This window comes from Mustelus asterias, chromosome 9 (assembly GCF_964213995.1).
Source record: "Mustelus asterias chromosome 9, sMusAst1.hap1.1, whole genome shotgun sequence".
Lineage (NCBI taxonomy): Eukaryota > Metazoa > Chordata > Chondrichthyes > Carcharhiniformes > Triakidae > Mustelus > Mustelus asterias.
Window position 1 is genome coordinate 14,625,397 of NC_135809.1, and position 18,800 is coordinate 14,644,196.

General features: G+C 45.1%; 1 protein-coding gene across 4 annotated transcripts in view; it reads left to right on the forward strand.

Annotated features, from left to right (window-relative positions):
- Positions 1-18,800, forward strand: part of LOC144498509 (sodium-coupled neutral amino acid transporter 4-like) — a 78,550-nt gene that overhangs the window by 22,068 nt on the left and 37,682 nt on the right. For 2 of the 4 annotated variants that reach the window (XR_013498722.1, XM_078219726.1), the window contains exons 1-3: positions 4,267-4,401; positions 6,668-6,784; positions 16,957-17,199. Coding sequence is in view for 3 of the 4 variants with exons in the window: in XM_078219726.1 (XP_078075852.1) it covers positions 17,081-17,199 (119 nt within the window). In the remaining variant the exon portion in view is untranslated. Of the gene's footprint in view, positions 1-4,266; positions 4,402-6,667; positions 6,785-16,956; positions 17,200-18,800 lie in introns of those variants that run through there. The other 2 variants (XM_078219727.1, XM_078219729.1) reach the window with 2 other exon arrangements.

Sequence of the window (18,800 nt, forward strand, 5' to 3'; positions counted from 1 at the left end):
TTGAGATACAGAGCGATCTGGGCGTCCTGGTGCATGAAGCACCAAAAGTTAGTGTGCAGGTACAGCAGGTAATTAGGAAGGCAAATGGTGTTTGTTGCAAGGGGAATGGAATATAAAAGTAGAAATGTTTTGCTGCCATTGAATAGGACATTGGTAAGAGAATGGCTGGGATTTTCCATTTAAGATGGAGCAGTGTTTTCTTTCAGAGTGCCGTGAGTCTGTGGAATTCTCTTCCCCAGAGAGCAGTGGAGGTAGGATCATTGAGTTATTAAAGCCTGAGGTAGATTCTTGATTGACAAGTAAGTCAATGGGTACCAGGGATAGGAGGGAATGTAGAGTTGAGAACATACTTTGATCAACCACTATCTTACTGAATGGCAGAGTAGGGTCAACGGGCCGAATGGTCTACTCCTGTACCTAATTCATATGTTAAAAGCCTATTTGCACCTCATTAACAATGTGGAATCTTTTCGGGATTTCTTTTTACCTGTGGTATTATAGAGTAAAAGGAAAATCTTATCAGTTCAGTGGTTTGTCATCTTAGAATCATAGAATCCCTGCAGTGCGGAAGGAACCCATTCAGCCCATCAAGCCTGCTCCAACAACAATCCCACCCAGCCACTATCCCCGTAACCTCATGTATTTACCCTGCTAATCCCCCTGACACTAAGGGACAATTTACCATGGCCAATCAGCCTAACCTGCACATCTTTGGAGTGTGGGAGGAAACCGGAGCACCCGGAGGAAACCCACTAGATATGGGGAAACGTGCAAATTCCACACATACAGTCACCCGAGGCCAGAATTGAACCTAGGGTCCCTAGCACTGTGAGGCAGGAATGCTAACCACTGTGCCGCCATGCCGCCCTATCTATTGGGACTTCAGCAATGCATCCTAAAGTTAAATTTATTATTTATTTATTAGTCACAAGTAGGCTTACATTAGCACTGAAATGAAGTTACTGTGAAATTCCCCTAGTCGCCACATTCCAGCGCCTGTTTGGGTCAATGCACCAAGCCGGCACATCTTTTGGACTGTGGGAGGAAACCGGAGCACCTGGAGGAAACCCACGCAGAATGCACAAGTTCCACACAGACAATGACCGAAGCTGGGAATTGAACCCTGGTCCCTAGCACTGTGAGGAGCAGTGCTAACCACTGTGCCACCGTGCTGCCCATATACCACCTATGTAGGAGCAGGGAATCACTGACAGCAACTTCAGCATTTCCAAGTTTCACTGCACTCGTGAGGAAGTTGCTGTCTTGTTCAGTGGACACATTCGCCACCATCGCAACCTGAAAATCGGGCAAATTTTTTTTCTGGCTGTTGTAGACCAGAACACATTTGAGTTGCAAAGTGTTTTTCACTTTGTACTGGAAGTGGAGTGTCTTGAGTGTGAACGCTTTCAACTGATTGGGCTTTTTAGTTGAGGAAATATTAAAGTTTAATTTTATTTATTAGCGTCACAAGTAGCTTACATTAATACTGCAATGAAGTTACTGTGAAAATCCCCTAGTCGCCATACTCTGGTGCCTGGGTACACTGAGGGTGACTTTAGAATGGCCAATGCACCTAACCAGCACATCCTTCGAACCCAAGCTGGGTTCCTGGCGCTGTGAGGCAGCAGTGCTAACCACTGTGCCACCCATCTTGAAGATGTGTGATACACTTCTTGCCTTTCCAAAGTCTGCTCACCGTCGACAAGGCTTTACACCTGCTGTAGTAAAGCTGCAGTCAGTACCAAGCGAAGGGTAAAGAGCGAGTGTCTGTAAACTTTATTTTGAAAGATACTGAGTTGACAAGGAGCCAACTTTCCACTGACTAAATTGAATCCAATTAGCACGTGCGCACAAGGCTGTCCTGTCTTTGACTGATGCATGGTGAGGTACTTTCAGCAGAATCTGATCTTTTATGTTGATTTAAAATCTATTTGTCTTCCGGGGTTTTCAATTGTTTTGTGAAAGGAGAACTGAAGGCAAAATGAAATTGTCACATCTCAATTTGTGAGAATGAAAACAAGTGGACAATGATGGACATGAAAAGATCCATTGGTCAACCCAGCTTGTGTTGTGCATCATGATGCATAAGCTGTCTGGCACCATGTAATCTCCTACACGAGAGAAATCCATTGAAAAACTGCACTCAATTCAGTGGGGTGGGGAGAGAGAAATCTGCAAGCTTCCTCTCTTTAAAGAATTGTAACTAATGCATGGACTGCTCGGTGCTGGTTAATGTCATGTGGTATAGAAGGTGTTCTCTGTCAAGTAATTGGTGCAGTTCCCTTGAAAGAATTCAGCCGATCAATTCCTATCGCAATCGCTGGAAGCCTATTCTCCATTTTCACTATCATTTGGGAAAAGACCCACCCTTAGGTAGTCCCGTTTCAGCCCGATATAACTTCTTATTGTGGCCCGCTGTTCCTCCCTAACCGATCCGGTTGGAACTAACTGTCTACAGAGTGATCTAGTTTTATTAGTGTAGGGTTACTGGCACCAGATGTAGACGCGACCAAATGAATAGACTTTGCTTATTATCTACGATATTTTGGTGCCTCTTCATCTATTAACACTTTTGAGCGGACTTCTGACTTTAAACAGAAGTCTTACGTCACCATGGTTTCTTCCCTCGTAGCAAACTCTAAAGCCCTCAATAGCACTTAACCATTTATAAGCTCAACGTTAATGCTCTTAGGAGGAGGAGGGGTGGGTGGGCTTTCCATTTTTATTTACTCCGTGCTCAGGACGTAAATATAAGCTCATTTTCAGTTCAGTGAGATTTCTCATTCCCTTACTCTCTATTCTTTTTGCTGCAAACTGCTGCTGTTAATTTTTTTGTTCCTCCCACTATGTTTTAGAGGGTTGCTGACCCTTCAGGATTGGCCTGGGGCCTCCATGAATTAAAGGTCAATCTCCAGGACACTGCTGTGTGTAGTCCCAGAGAAAAATCATAGAATCATACAGTGCAGAAGGAGGCCATTCGGCCCATCAAGTCTGCACCGACCACAATCCCGCTTAGGCCCTATCCCCATAACCCCATGCATTTACCCAGCTAGTCCCCCTGACACTAAGGGGCAATTTACCATGGTCAATCCACCTAACCCACACATCTTTGGACTGTGGGAGGACATATAGAACTGTGGGAGGACATATTTACCCCGCTAATCCCCTTAATCTACACATCTTGGGATACTAAGGGGCAATGTAGCATGGCCAATCCACCCAACCTGCACATCTTTGGAGTGTGGGAGAAAACAGGAGCACCCGGAGGAAACCCACGCAGACACTGGGAGAACGCGCAAACTCCACACAGACAGTGTCCCAAGCCGGGAATCGAACCCAGGTCCCTGGCACTGTGAGGCAGCAGTGCTAACCACTGTGCCACCGTGTTGCCCATTCATCCACCAGTCCATTCCATTGATCCGTTCATCCGGACATTAAAATAAAATTGTCATTTCCTTTGAGCATGTCTCTTTACCTGATATGAAAATGTTGAAAGTGGGGGTGCGGGGCGGAGAAAAGACTGATTGACTGACAGCCCAAACTTCATCCAATTGGGCGATGAGTCTATTTGCTTTCTTAATGGCGCAGGGAGGCAGCAGATGGATGTGTTGATCGAATAATGGTCACATTGCAAGGGCAAGCCATGTGATGAAATCTCCAGAAATACATTCAATCACAGTTGGCAACCCTAATGTGTGTGCTCCTCTCTATATCCCCAAGACATTAAAATCCAAATTCAGCATGTTTTCTCTAACTCGGACTCATTTTCTCCCAGGTTTATGGAGTTCTGCAGTCTTTCCTATTTCCAACAATCTCAGCTGATTACAACCCAAGCTTGCTCGCAATGAATCAGGACTTCCCTAGTTGCCCAATCTTTGCTGCTTTCAGCTGGAGTCATTGTGGAAGAATCTTGTGTTCTGAGCCTTGTCCTTTTCATGCATGCCCGTCCATAAAGAACAACATAAGTTTTCTGGGATCATTTTGCATTTGCGCCACAGGTTTAAATCATGCCAAAGACAATGAGATAATTTCTGATCGGAGCACTGTATTAGAGTCCTGATGTTGTTTCTTTTCAATCAGACTTTCTCCAGAATGGTAGATCTGTCAGTTGTAGAATTTTGCTTTCATGCCACATTGACGGGTTAAACAGAGACCGGGTTAATCTTGATCCTGGATAAGATACTGTACTTTCGTATTACTGATGTAAGCAATCGTTAAATGGAAGCGTTGGGTTTGGTACATTTCATGATTGGCTCTCCGAGTATACTCCCCCCTCTTTTTATTCATCTGCTTACCTGTCTATGTGATGCAATCAGTCAAAGGTTCTATGTGCAGCAGTACAAAAGTTGCCTTTCAGAGTTGAGCAATAATTTGAGGAAGAATTCTTCTATATGAATTAAGGTAATATTGGTTTTCATAACTGAATGAGTGCTTCTACTTTGCTTTACTTACATATTTGAAACTTGTTGACTAACCCTTCTCTTATTTTATTTAAACGAGATTATGGAGTTGTGATAGATTAATTTTTCAATGATTTTGACTGTGGGATGTATTTAATCAACAATATATTAGAAACCTTTCTAAATCTGTTTTTATAAAATGAAATTGAACACTAGTCGACTATTTTCTGATAGTACTTTTGGAAACTATCGTTTGTTTCCTGGAAATGTGGTAATTTTAGAAAGGAATCTTCTGTCGACGATTGATTAATTTACGCTGCGGAATAATAAATCCAAGCACCATGTTCCTTTGGTTTAAGTTTCATAGATTCATATGAAGTTGCCCTTGTCATGCATGTACTTTTAGTTGCTTTCATCCAAGCAGCCTTTTAGCTGTTGCCAAACAACCATCAGCTCAGAAATGTTGCCAGGTAGTTTTTCGATAATAGGGATAAAGAATGGGAGTGATGGAAATGGCTAGGGTGATGTAAAATGATCTTGAGTTGTGTCAGTAATTTATGTCAAAAAGGATGTCAAAGTATGGAATGCATTTCAAGATGTTTTATAGCTCAAGGAATAAGAATTCTCTTTATTCAAAACCAAAATCAAAGACTGTAAGATCATTTTAAATGGAGGATCACTGGTACTATTTTTGCACGAGAGTCCTCTTTATACACTGCATGGATTTAGATCCCTTGAAGCGATCACAGTGGCATGGTAGCACAGTGGTTGGCATCGCTGCCTCACAGCGTCAGGAACCTGGGTTCAATTCCAGCCTTGGGTGACTGTGTAGCGTTTTCAAGTTCTCCCCATGTCTGCGTGGGTTTCCTCAGGGTGCTCTAGTTTCCTCTCAGACTCCAAAGACATGCAAGTTGGGTTGAATGGCCATGCTAAATTGCCCCTTAGTGTCAGAGGGTGGGGAGAGGGGTGAGGGCTGTATTAGTGCATGGGTGTGATTGTTGTCGGTGCAGGCTCGATGGGCCAAATGGCCTCCTTCTGTACTATAATGATTCTATGTACAAAGATGGATTCCATTAATTTGGATACAATTTGTATGTTGCCTGATTTTTCCCCCGGCTCATATCAGACTTAAAAGTAAATGTAAATTGTATTTCTTTATTAGCCACAAGTAGGCTTACATTAACAGTTACTGTATTGAAGCGACTGTTTTTAAACTGAGCTACATGCTCCATCCGAAACCAGTTGAGCAGGGTATAATCGGGCACAGTAAGAAGTCTCACAACACCAGGTTAAACTCCAACAGGTTTATTTGGTAGCAAATACCATAAGCTTTTGGAGCGTGCTGCTCCTTCGTCAGATGGAGTGGTCTACAGAGACCACTCCATCTGACGAAGGAGCAGCACGCTCCGAAAGCTTATGGTATTTGCTACCAAATAAACCTGTTGGACTTTAACCTGGTGTTGTGAGACTTCTTACTGTGCTTACCCCAGTCCAACGCCGGCATCTCCACATCATAATCGAGCAGCCAGGGTCTGTGGAATTGCATCTTTGCAAAACGCAGGGCTTTCAGAGGAGGGATGGGCAAAGAAGAAAGAAAGAATTTGTATTTATATGGTGCCTTTCACACCTCAGTACATCACAAAGTTCCTCACAGCTAGGTAATCTCTATAAAGTGTAGTCTTCCTCTTGCAATGTAGGGAAACACTGCAGCCAATTTGCACATGACAAACATTCACAAACAGCAATGAGGATAAGTTGGCAATTAAACAATTCTTGGTGGTGTTGATTGTGGGATAACGGTTGCCAAGGATACCGGAAAAATAAACTTTTGCATCCAGATGCACCGTCCTCCCACTGAACGGCACTGGAATGTCAACTGAGATGAAATGTCTTCAAGTCCTGTAGTGGGGCTCGAACAGTCCAGGCAGAAGTGAGAGTTACCCCATGACTCCTTAAGGGAAGCCTATCCATTGAAAGTCATTTCCTGATCAAATAATCCTGCCAATATGGAAGGAAAGCCTCGCGTGAAAAAAAAGCTTTTCTTTTGCAGAATTACAATTGAAATCAAAAATTAATGAAAGTGAATTAAGATGAATGGAATATTTGTGTGTGCAAAAATTGTTTTTAAAATATATTTTAATTGAAATTCTGCACATTCAATTAAACTTCAGTAAAGATCAAGAGCTAACTGCTGACCTAATTTGGACTTTCCTTTAATTGTTCCAATCATTTGGCCTAATTTGCCATTATTTTTTTGTTTCTAACAGGTAATCAAATTCCCAACAAAGATTAATTTCAGAATTATTAAGATTTGATTTAAAAGCAAAGGTTAAAGAAGCAGCACCTCAGTGTTGAATTACTTGAAAGAACGTTGATTATTTTAGGTAAGTGCTTCTGAATTGTTCTTAAACCATTTTATAACAGACAGGTCATTCCAACTTAGCACTTATTGCAACATTGTAATGCAAATAAAACTCAGGGAGATTCCACTTCATTATCTCCAAATCTAATGATTACAGTTTATCGTTATGCTTTATTTATTCATGTTCAAATTACGTCATTACGTTGAGTTATTGTATAATGCTGATTTTTTTTGTATACTCATGGATGAAGGAGCTTCGCATAAGTATATAAAGTTTCTACTTCACACTTTACACTCAGGACAACTAATAGCTTCTGAAGTTTATTCCCACCTTGAACACGGGAGCCCCATTAGTCCTTGAATTAATGATGGTTAGTGATAGGGCGGCACAGTGGTTAGCACTGCTGCCTCACAGCTCCAGAGACCTGGGTTCAATTCCCAGCTTGGGACACTGTCTGTGTGGAGTTTGCACGTTCTCCCCGTGTCTGCCTGGGTTTCTTCCAGGTGCTCCGGTTTCCTCCCACAGTCCAAAGATATGCGGGTTAGGTTGATTGGCCATGGTAAATTGCCCCATAGTTTCAGGGGGAATAGCAGGGTAGATACGTGGGGTTAAGGGGATATGGCCTGGGTGGGATTGTGGTCAGTGCAGACTTGTTGCGCCAAATGGCCTCCTTCTGCACTGTAGGGATTCTATGATAGCTTCCAGTCGGAGACAGAAAATGACTAATCACTTTTGTAACTAAATTATGCTTCACCCTCTTTTTCTCACTCAGTCTGCTAATGAAAATCATTAAATCACTGGGTAGATGCCAGTGTTATAGATGTACTGGAACAGCTTGGCTAGGGGCATGGCAGTTGCTGGAGCACAAGTCTTCAGTACTAATGCTGGAATGTTGTCACGGCCCATAATCTTTGCAGTCTCCAGCGCCTTAAGCCGTTTCTTGATATCACATGGAGTGAATCAAACTATCTGAAGATTAGCAAATGTAATGCTGGGAACCTCAGGAAGAGGCCGAGAAAGATCATCCACTCGGCACTTCTGGCTGAGTTGTAAATGTTTCAGCCTTATCTTTTGCAGTGACGTTCTGGGCTCCTCCGTCATTGAGGATGGGGATATTTGTGGAGACTCCTCCTCCAGTGAGTTGTTTAGTTGTCCATCGTCATTCACGACTGGATGTGGCAGGACTGCAGAGCTTAGAGCTGACCCATTGGTTGGTTGTGGGATAATTTAGCTCTGTCTGTCACATGCTGCTTCCACTCTTTGGCACACAAGTAGTCCTGTGTTATAGCTTCACCAGGCCTTAGTGGACCTGGTGTTGCTCCTGGCATGGCCTCCTACAGTCTTCAGTGAACCATGGTTGACCCTCTGGCTTGCTGGGAAAGGGGGATATGCCAGGCCATGAGGTTGTATACAATTGTCGTTGTACACAATTCTGCTGCTGATGATGAGCCACAGTGCCTCATAGATGCCTAGTTTTTTGAATTGCTAGTTGTTTGAAATCTATTCCATTGAGATTGTGGTATTACCAGACAACATGGTGGAAGGTATCCTCAATGTGAAGATGGGACTTCATCTCCACAGGACTGTGTGGTAGTCACTCCTACTGTCATGGACAAGTGTAGCTGCGACAGGTAGGATTGGTGAGGAAAAAGTCCAGTAGGTTTTTTCCTCTTGTTGGTTCCCTCACCACCTTTGAAGACCCAGTCTGGGAGCTATGTCCTTTAACATGTGGCCAGCCTGGTCAGTAATTTGGTCAGCTACTGAGCCACTCTTGGCGATGGACATTGAAAGTCCCCCATCAAGAGTATGTTCTGTGTAAGAGTTACCCGCATAGCTGTTAGTCACATGTAGGTCATATGTAGGCCAGACTAGATGAGGACAGATTTCCTGCCCTAAAGGACATTAGTGAACCAGATCTTATGACAAGCCACAGTAGTTTTGTGGTCACCTTTTGACTAGTTTTTGTTTTTAATTTCATATTTTACTAATTCAATTTAAATTCCACCAGCTGCCATGTTAGGATTTGAACCTGTGTCCCCAAAGCATTAGCCTGAGGTTCTGGTATACTAGTCCAGTGGTATTACCACTATGCCACCCCATCCCCCGTTGTCATCCATTATGATTTCACAGGGGTGCCCCCGCTAAATGATCTGGAGGCAGACGCCCCATTCAATTAAGGTCGGCAGACAGGCTGTTGAAGCTGGAGGACCAATCAGAGTCTTTCCTGCGCGAAAGGAGTGGGCGGTTGCAATGCAGGGTAAGTAATGGAGGGGGCGCTTCAAAATGGAGGCATCCTCCAACGCATTGCAACTTTAAACTAAGAAGTGGCCTTTGTAGATAGTCCACCATTGCTGTGGGTGCAGGAGCCCCTCTCCATGGTGATCCATGGTTGCTGCTGCACTCAGGCTGGCAGGGAGGCCCTCTCGGCCAGTTTGGTACACTAGTCCACCAGCCAGCTACTGGGAGGCTGCTCCCAGGCACCTAAACCAGCCCCTGCCAACTGTGGGATCCTGGAGGACAACTGGAAAAACTCAGTCGCCCTCCTTTAATTGGCTTCAATGGGCTCTTAGAATGCTGTTGGCCATCCAATGCATGTGCTTAGACAGCTCTGCTGTCCCTGAGTCAACCTGCCTCTGTGAAACAGCCTGGGTGTGCGATGGTGCCAGGGAATGGGCATACCGACGGGGCTATTTTTATCTCCCACCTGTCTCCATTCCACATCTTTGGACGATGATAAATCTTTGATGGCAGATGAATGTTCTTCGCACCATTCATGCCATCAGTGCCTTCTTCATTCTTCTGAGCTGGGTTCATTTAACTCCATTATGTCAATATTTTCAAGACAAGGCAAAATCTCTGGCCTCCCCGCGGTGCGTTCCTCGGCAGTGGGAGACGGCCTGCCATTGGCTGGCAGCGGGATCTTCCAGTCCCGCCGCTGTCAATGGGATTTCCTGTTGAGTCCACCCCAGGCTGCTGGGAAACCCGCGGTGGGGGGTGCGCCATCAGCGGCACCAGGTGATCCTGTCAGTGTGAAAGTTTCGCCCAAGGGTCTTTTATCAACAGCCTCAATACTCGAACACATTATTTTGTGTTAATGAAGGGCTGCTCTTTTCATATATGATCTGCCAGTAACTGGATAAAAATGTTTCCCAACATTTTGGCTGACATGTTACGACTAGGGTGGCACGATGGCACAGTGGTTAGCACTGCTGCCTCACAGCGCCAGGGACCTGAATTTGATTCCCGGCTTGGGTCACTCTGCGGAGTCTGCACGCTCTCTACGTGGGTTTCCCCCGGGTGCTCCGGTTTCCTCCCACAGTCCAAAAGACGTGCTAGTTAGATGCATTGGCCATGCTAAATTCCCCCTCGGTGTACCCAAACAGGTGCCAGGATGTGGCGATTAGGGAATTTTCACAATAACTTCATTGCAGTGTTAATGTAAGCCTAATTGTGACATTAATAAATAAATAAACTTGATCAACCCCCTTTAACAATGAGATCCCAGATTTTGCCATTATGGTAAGAACGGGTTGGACAAGACCATGGCACGGCAATTCCTGAGCCCCTGAGGTAGGTGGGCACCAAACTTTGGGATGAAAGCCCCTCCCCCTTGTTTGAGAAGCACACTTGGAAATGAAAATCTTGCGAACTGACCTATAGTCATCTTCCCCAGGGATCTAACATTAGGAGAGTGCAGTTGTTTGATGCTGTCAAAGGAAATCATGATGCCAAAAATCTGAGTCTAGATCTAATCCAACCCATCGCAGGAGGAGTCATGGTGGGCAAGCCCTCTTAATCATGGGCAAGGCTCCATACCAGCCTCCCACTAGCAGCAAAACCGCCACTGATTAATTCAGAGTGGAAGGAGCTGACAGGGAATTACCAGCTACTGGTGGCAATATCAATTAATGAGCCAATTGACAACCATTATCCCCGAGTCCACTGCAATTTAGTGCTGGCTCAGGAATTAAATGGAGGCTGCACAGCCTTTTCTGTGCTCCCTTGGGGCCGTGTGGCAAATCCTGCCAGGCTTGCCAGCAGCCTGCTGGAGAAGGCGAAGTGGTTTCTCATTATCAGGCGCTCAATGTCCAATTGAAAGACCCAGCGTCGAGAAAGGAGCAGGGGTGCCACTGAAAGCCATCCCTGCCCTTGCCTCCAACCCTCCTGCACCCTGTCCCTATATCTCACCCCTCCCCTCCCACCCCATGGTTCCCGCCCCACAGTCCCACAATGCCTGTTTTGCCCTCACTCTCTTCTGGCCTGGAGGTTACTCAATGATTCTGGTCTGCTGGTGGGTGCATTACCGACAGCTGCCACCACTCCTGGTGGCAGTGATGGCAATGAGGAGCTGACAGCCTGTGATTGGCCTCAGCAGCTCCTGGCGGGATGGACTTTCATCCCAAAGGTCCTGAGTCTGAGGAAGGCCCAATGGTGGCAGTGGGGAGGGTGGTTGGCAGTGCGTGGTGGTTTACCACACCAGCTCTCAGACTGGTGGGTGAGACCCCTATTGAGCCAACTAAATCCAGTTGATAGACTATTGATTAATAGCATCGAAAGTGAGCAACATTGCCCCCATTGGTGTTGAAGAATTGGAGGTGCCATCGTAGGAGAAATACTGAAGGAGGTTGTCCTTATTTGTGGTTGCAATAATCCCCAACCACACCACAACCTCATCTGCTAAACACACAGGTACATTCTCACCACTTTGTATGCCACATTATAAATGGTAACTGCAACCAAGATTAACACAGAAAAATGCCTCCCATAGCTTTCTTTTAAATAGCTCTTTTCATGGATTCGATACAGTGAAGGTTGTCTGAAGTGGTTGCTAGGATGAGGTGGGGTGGTGTTCTATGATGAGAGGCTGAATTGGACTATGCTCTCTGGGGTTTAGAAGAATGAGAGATGATCTCATTGACACATACAAGATTCTGAGGCGGTTTGATTGTGCGGATGCTGAGAGATTGCTCCCACTGTTTGGGAAATCTAGAACGTGGGGGCACCGTGTCGGGATAACGGGACCAATCGTTTAGGACTGGGAAGAGGAAAAATTACTTCTCTCAAAAGGTTGCGAATCTTTTAAATTCTCTTCCCCAGATAATTGTGGATTTATTCATTCATGGGATATGGGCTGACTAGCATTTATTGCCCATCCTGAGTTGCCTTTGTTCAGAGGGCAGTTGAGAGTCGACCACATTGCTGTGGCTCTGGAGTCACGTGTAGGCCAGACCGGGTAAGGACAGCAGATTTCCTTCCCTAAAGACATTAGTGAACCAGATGGGTTTTTCCAACAATCGAGAATGGTTTCATGGTCACCAGTAGATTCTTAATTCCAGATAGTTTTTATTGAATTCAAATTTCACCATTTGCCGTGGCGGGATTCAAGCCCGGGTGCTCAGAACATTAGCTGAGTTTCTGGATTAATAGTCTAGCGTTAATCCCACTAGGCCATCGTCTCCCCATTCACCATCATTGAAGGCTGGGCTTGACAGATTTTTGCTCTCTTGGGGAATTAAGGAACAGGCAGAAAAGTGGACTTGAAACCAAAGATCAGGCATGATCATACTGAATTACAGAGCAGGCTTGATGGGTCAGATACTCTTGCCCCTATTTTGTGTGTTTTTTGTGATCTTGTATTAGGAGTGCTAAATATTGTATCAAACCCACGTCATCACATTGACAAATAGCACAGTCTGGTTATCAGCGAAGTTTCTATTTAACCTTCTCCCCTTATTGCACAATTTCTAATGCAACTATTGTAGAGGCTTCAGCCAGTTGCAAAGGTTGATAACACTGGTTGTTAAGGATAAATATTTGGGGAGTGCTTATTTTGTGGAATGAGCAGTGTGTGGTATTGAGCACTCGTGCTGTGTGTTCTGGAAACCAGGACATTTGAGCTGGGGCAGGGCTAGTTGGCTAGCTGGACAGAGTGACGCGGGTTCAATCCCTGTGCCAGCTGTGGTCGCTCATGGAGTCCTCACCTTGACCTATGCTGACGGAATGCTTTCCCTTAAGCTAAATAACCAATTCTCCCTCTGTAACAGAGAGAAGCGCCATTGGCCCTTCATGGACTACAGCTAATTACCCAACTACCTAAATTTGCCCCATCAGGCTAAACCATTCGAGCTGATTTTAATTCTCAGCAGTGGTGGGAATTGGCAGTGACAGATAAACCCGGCCCAATTTCATTCCATGCTGAAATTCCATTCATTCAAAAACATTGTATACATAAGTCTGGCAGCCCGTACATGATTTATGATATAGTTTCTAAATACACTGAGGGGGAATTTTTGAGCCTGCATTCTGCGTCTGTGGGAATGACGGTGTGAGCTCAAAATCCGGAGAGTGTGATTCTCACTGGCGGGTTTCCAAGTTCTGATCTTCCCGGCCCCTCGCCGGTGGAGTGGTGTGAAAGATGCAGCTTATTTTAATACATTAGCATGTAATTAGCGAGCACTCTCTCCAGGACTTCCCCCCCACCCTCACCAGATATTCAGCAGGCCTAGGCGTGATGTCACGTCAGCGCAATTTACAACAGCTCTCCACAAGTGTGAACCTGGCACTTTCACCTCTGAGGAGGGGATTTTGGAGTGAGCGCTCAGGCAGCCAGCATCCTCCGCGGCGTGCACTGCTCAAGAGGCACCGGAGAGGACACTGGGGAGACGGATAAGTTCAACTCGGAGCCAGGGGTGGTCCCAGAATTGCCATTTCAGGAGGAGGGGCCGTGAGGAGTCCTCCGTCCTAGGTTCCTGTCCATATCACAGCTGAGGGAGAGCCCTTCCTTCGTGGGGACTGGCAAAAGGGTGGGAGGGACATCACGCTGCCATTCTCACACTCCACAGAGGTGTGGGAGGACCACGGGCTGTACTCGTGCTGATCCTCTTCCCTTCAGGTTCCGGGGGGCCCCTCTGCTCCTCCATGCCATCTCCCTTCTCTTGCAGGCTGACCAGCGGAACAGGAGAATTCAGCCCACCGATTCTGATGACATCAAAAACTCTGGGCGAAATCTTACCAAAAAATGGCAGAGTGTCGGTTCAATTGAGAAAGAGGACCCAATTCTCCCACCGCACCCACAGCTGGGATTCTCCAGTCCCGCTGCAATGAACGGAGATATGGCTGAGCGCCAAAGTCTCTCTCCTCACTGGCAGCAGTGGTGGGATATGAATGGCTGGAGAATTCCAGCCTACATGTGGGTGGGGGCGTTTGATAGGGGAATCAAAGGTTACCCTCACCCTGCAATTAATAATTAGGAGGGGTACGGCTGCTCTTTTTGTATTTATTCGTGGGACATGGGCATCAATTTAAGGCAGCCAGCATAATCAAGGACCCCACGCACCCCAGATCTTCCACCTTCTTCCGTCGGGAAAAAGGTACAAAAGTCTGAGATCACGTATCAACCGACTCAAGAACAGCTTCTTCCCTGCTGCTGTCAGACTTTTGAATGGACCTACCATATATCAAGCTGATCTTTCTCTACACTCTAACTATGACTGTAACACTATATTCTGCACCCTATCCTTCTCCTCTATGTACTCTATGAACAGTATGTTATGTCTGCATAGCGAGCCAGAAAGGATGCTGTTCACTATTTTCCAATACATCTGACAAAAATAAATCAAATTGCTGGCTGGTCAGCATTTATTGCCCATCCCCAGTTGCCCTTGAAACTGAGTGGCTTGCGAGGCCATTTGTTAAGCTAAACCCTGGTCAGCTGGTGAAGAATGAAACCAGAGCCAATCTATATTCAGTTTAGACTTATTTACAATGTGAGATAAATAGACACCACCTAACTCAACCCTCACCCCATTGTCAGTAAGTATCTCTTTATATGTGCTCAAGTAACAACTCAGTCAACGCCTTTCACCTGCAGACAGTTAACCACATTGATATACAATTAGCACAGGCCACCTAATTTGTCAGCTTTTCAGCTGTTGGTTAGGCCTCAGGGCAGGAGGATAAAATAAAACTGCTGTTTATGAACCTAAATTTTCAATGAATAAATTCTGTTTAATGACTTGTTTTAGGTATCTCAGAATATATTTTCATGATTATATTTTAACAGTACAATCTAAATTACTTTTACCATATGGCTTTGACTCATAAAAATATACAGCACAGAAGGAGGCCAGTTGGTCCATTGAACCTGTGCCAGCTTTTCCAAAAAAGCGACCTAATTAGTCCTACTTCCCCACTTGGGCAGCACGGTGGCACACTGGCCTCACAGTGCCAGGGACCTGGGTTCATAGATTTCATAGAACCCTACAGTGCAGAAAGAGGCCATTTGGCCCATCAAGTCTGCACCAACCACAATCCCACCCAGGCCCTACCCACATATATTTTACCCGCTAATCCCTCTAACCTACTCATCTCAGGACACTAAGGGACAATTTTAGCATGGCCAATCAACCTAACCCGCACATCTTTGGACTGTGGGAGGAAACCGGAGCACCCAGAGGAAACCCACGCAGACACGAGGAGAATGTGCAAACTCCACACAGACAGTGACCCAAGCCGGGAATCGAACCCAGGTCCCTGGAGCTGTGAAGCAGCAGTGCTAACCACTGTGCTACCGTGCCGCCCGGCTTGGGTAACTGGCTGTGCAGAGTCTGCACATTCTGCATGGGTTTCCTCCGGGTGCCCCGGTTTCCTCCTATAGTCCGAAAGACCCGTGCTGGTTAGGTGCATTGGCCATGCTAAGTTTTCCCTCAGTGTACCCGAACAGGCACTGGAGTGTTGCGACTAGGGGATTTTCACAGCAACTTCATTGCAGTGATAATGTAAGCCTACATGTGACACTAATAAATAAACTTGTTCCCTGATTCCCTCCAAACATCTCCCTTCCTCGTATTGCCATATGAGAAATGATTGGATTGACTGGGCCTGTGTTCACTGGGATTTAGAAGAATGAGAATGGATCTCATTGAAATGTATAAAGTTCAGACAGGGATGGGCAGACTAGGTGCAGGGATGTTGTTTCTTCTGGTGGGGGCGGTGGTCTCGAATAGGGGTCACAACCTCAGGATATAGGGTGGGCCATTTAGGAGGTGGGAAAAACTTCTTCACTCAGAGGATGGTAAAACTATGGAATCGTCTACCATCGGAGACTGTGGAGGCCAAATCATTGAATATGGTTAAGGAGAAAATAGATAGATTTCTACATTAAGGCACACGGGGAAATGCAGGAGTGTGGTGTTGTGATAGAGGATCAACCATGATCATATTAAATGGCGGAGCAGACTCGAAGGGCCAAATGACCTACCCCGTTCCTATTTCCTATATTTCTAGGTATATATCCAATGCTCTTTAAAAGTTATTGTTGAATCTGCTTCCACCACCATTTCAGGCACTGTTCCAAATTGTGACAATTTACTGCATAAAAATAGTTCCCCCCTCCCTTGCTTTGTGTTAGCAATTGCCTTGCACCTGCAACCTCTGCTTATCAACCCTCCTGCCTGTGGAAGCCCCCATCTACTCGTATCAAACCCTTCAGAATATGGAACACCCCTGTCAAATCTCCCTTTAATTTAACCTGCGCTACCGGAACAAATCCAGCTTCTCTAGCCAAGCCACGCGACTCAATGCTGGCTTGCTGACACAGAAATTGGTAATTTGACTGAATTTGCATTCCAGACGAAGCTAACTACTCTAATATCACAGCCTGAATTTCCGTGAGCGGAGATTTGGCTTGTCACCAAATTCACCGACTTCGCTGCAGCAGGAGTCTGGCGTGAACGGCTGGTTAGATCGCGCCCCACGCCATTGACATTTCCCTTTAATATTCCTTCTGCTTCAATTCTGATCCAGTTCCTATTTAATTTACGTTAATAGACCATGCCTCAACAGCCAGTTGTGGTAAAGCTTTTGATACATTGTGTGCAGGGGGGGCGGGTTTAAATCTTTAACCCGTCCTTGTGTATTTTATCTGTTTGTATTCTCATTAATTGTCTGAACTTTTTAGTTTGTCAAAATGGCGTTCTGTTTTCACTGCATTATGTTTGTGGCCTACCCCTTAACTTGGTTACACAGTGAAGTTGTTGACGTCAATGAAGAGAATAAATGCCCTGACAAACATATGACAACCCCTCTTTTAATGTTTTACAGAAGGGTAAATGTGAAAGGGCTAAGGCACGGAATAAGTGTGCTCATTATTACGCAGTGCATGTTGACCCAGTGTAATTGGTTTTCTTACTTAGATTCAACAGAACACTCTGTCCAGGAAAGAAACACAGAAGCTCAAGAAGCATCCTGAAAGACCTGAGGGATCGCTGTACCGTTTATTTTTCCCTTTGCTTACTGGTTTTGTCTTGTCAAAAAAGAATGGATCGCATGGAACTGAAGAGGGTTAGCACTGAGGTTGATGATGAGAGTATCAGTGGGAGCAGTATGGATGACGGCTATACTAAACTGACAGATTCGGAAAAAGTTACCATCAGCAGGTAAGAGTAAAGTATGAGACTGACAAAGACTGAAATCAATATTTTACAAGAATAGTTACTACAAAAGCAGAAGAGAGTTTTAAGTATAACTATTTGAATTTGAGCTCTTTATTTCTATATGTCCTCTGAAGCTTGAACTTTGTAAATGTTATTATGGGAAAGAGGTTAAGGTTCATAAAGTAGCACGGCACATGAAGGAGTCTCGTTTTAATTAATATTCACTGTCTCAAGCAAAGGGGTAATTGTTTGCTTGTCTACGTCGATGCTACAGTTAATGATCATGAACTGGCTGCAATGGAACTGCAAGGAGTTAGACAACATGCGTAAATAGTGGAACAACAACAAATATAAGCTAATATAGGAAACCTCAAAGTAACATGCAGAAGAATAAGATGACTACTCCATGGGTGCAGTTAAAATAGCTAACGAAGTTGAAAGAAATCAACAACAACAACTTGTATTTATATAGTGCCGTTCAAGTGACAAGACATTCCAAGGCACTTCAATGAGCATTATAAAGCCAATTTTGACAAACCACATATGATGATATACCAATATATGTTATTCAAAAGCTTGATCAAAGAAGGAGTTCTCGAGGACCATCTGAAATGATAAAAGAGAGGTGGGGAGCATTAGCAGGGGCATTCAAGAGCTAAGGGACTAGGCAGCTGAAAGAAAGTGCGGGTTAACGATGAGACAATTAAAATCGGAGCAGTTCAAGAAGCCAGACTCAAACAAGTGTAGATATTTCAGAGGATGTCGGGGTCTTGGATTCAACACAAACAACTAATATATACTAGTTTATTTATTTGTCACAAGTAGGCTTACATTCACACTGCAGCGAAGTTTCTGTGAAAACTCCTAGTCGCCATACTCCAGCACCTGTTCAGGTACACTGAGGGGCAATTGAGCATGGCCAATGCACCTAACCTGCATATCTTTGGACTGTGGGAGGAAACACACGCAGACACAGGGAGAACGTGCAGATTCCACACAGACACTGACCCAAGCCAGGAATCGAACCCAGGTTCTTGACGCTGTGAGGCAGCTACTATGCCACCGTGCCGCTCAATAAATCAAATAGAATGTTGAACTGTGGAGTAAAGTCGAGGTTAGAGGAAGTCATGCTCAAAACCACATCATCCCCTGGCCAAACCTTAGCTTTAATACTGAGACCTGACCCAATCCTTGCTCTAACAAAAGTAAGCATTTGTGCTATTCAAGCCCTCGGGACAATTAGTGACGAACTTTGAGAATTATCCCTAGAGATTGAAGTATGAGGAAAAACTGGAGCCTCTGAAATTTGAAAGAAGGTAACTGGGAGGCAAAGGATATTGGCTGGAACTCGCTGGCTATTCACGCCGGCAGGATTCTCCAGTCCCACCGGCAGCACACCCCTGCCTATGGGTTTCCCGCTGATGTCAATGAGAATACCCAATGACAGTGGTGGGACCAGTGAATCCTGCCGCTAGCAAACAAATTCTCCACCTCCCACCCACAGGACACACGTGGCTAGGAGGCCAGAGGATCTCGCCCATAGTGTATCATAAATGATGTGGAAATTGAAGAATGGAAATCAATCTATATCATCAGATTAACAA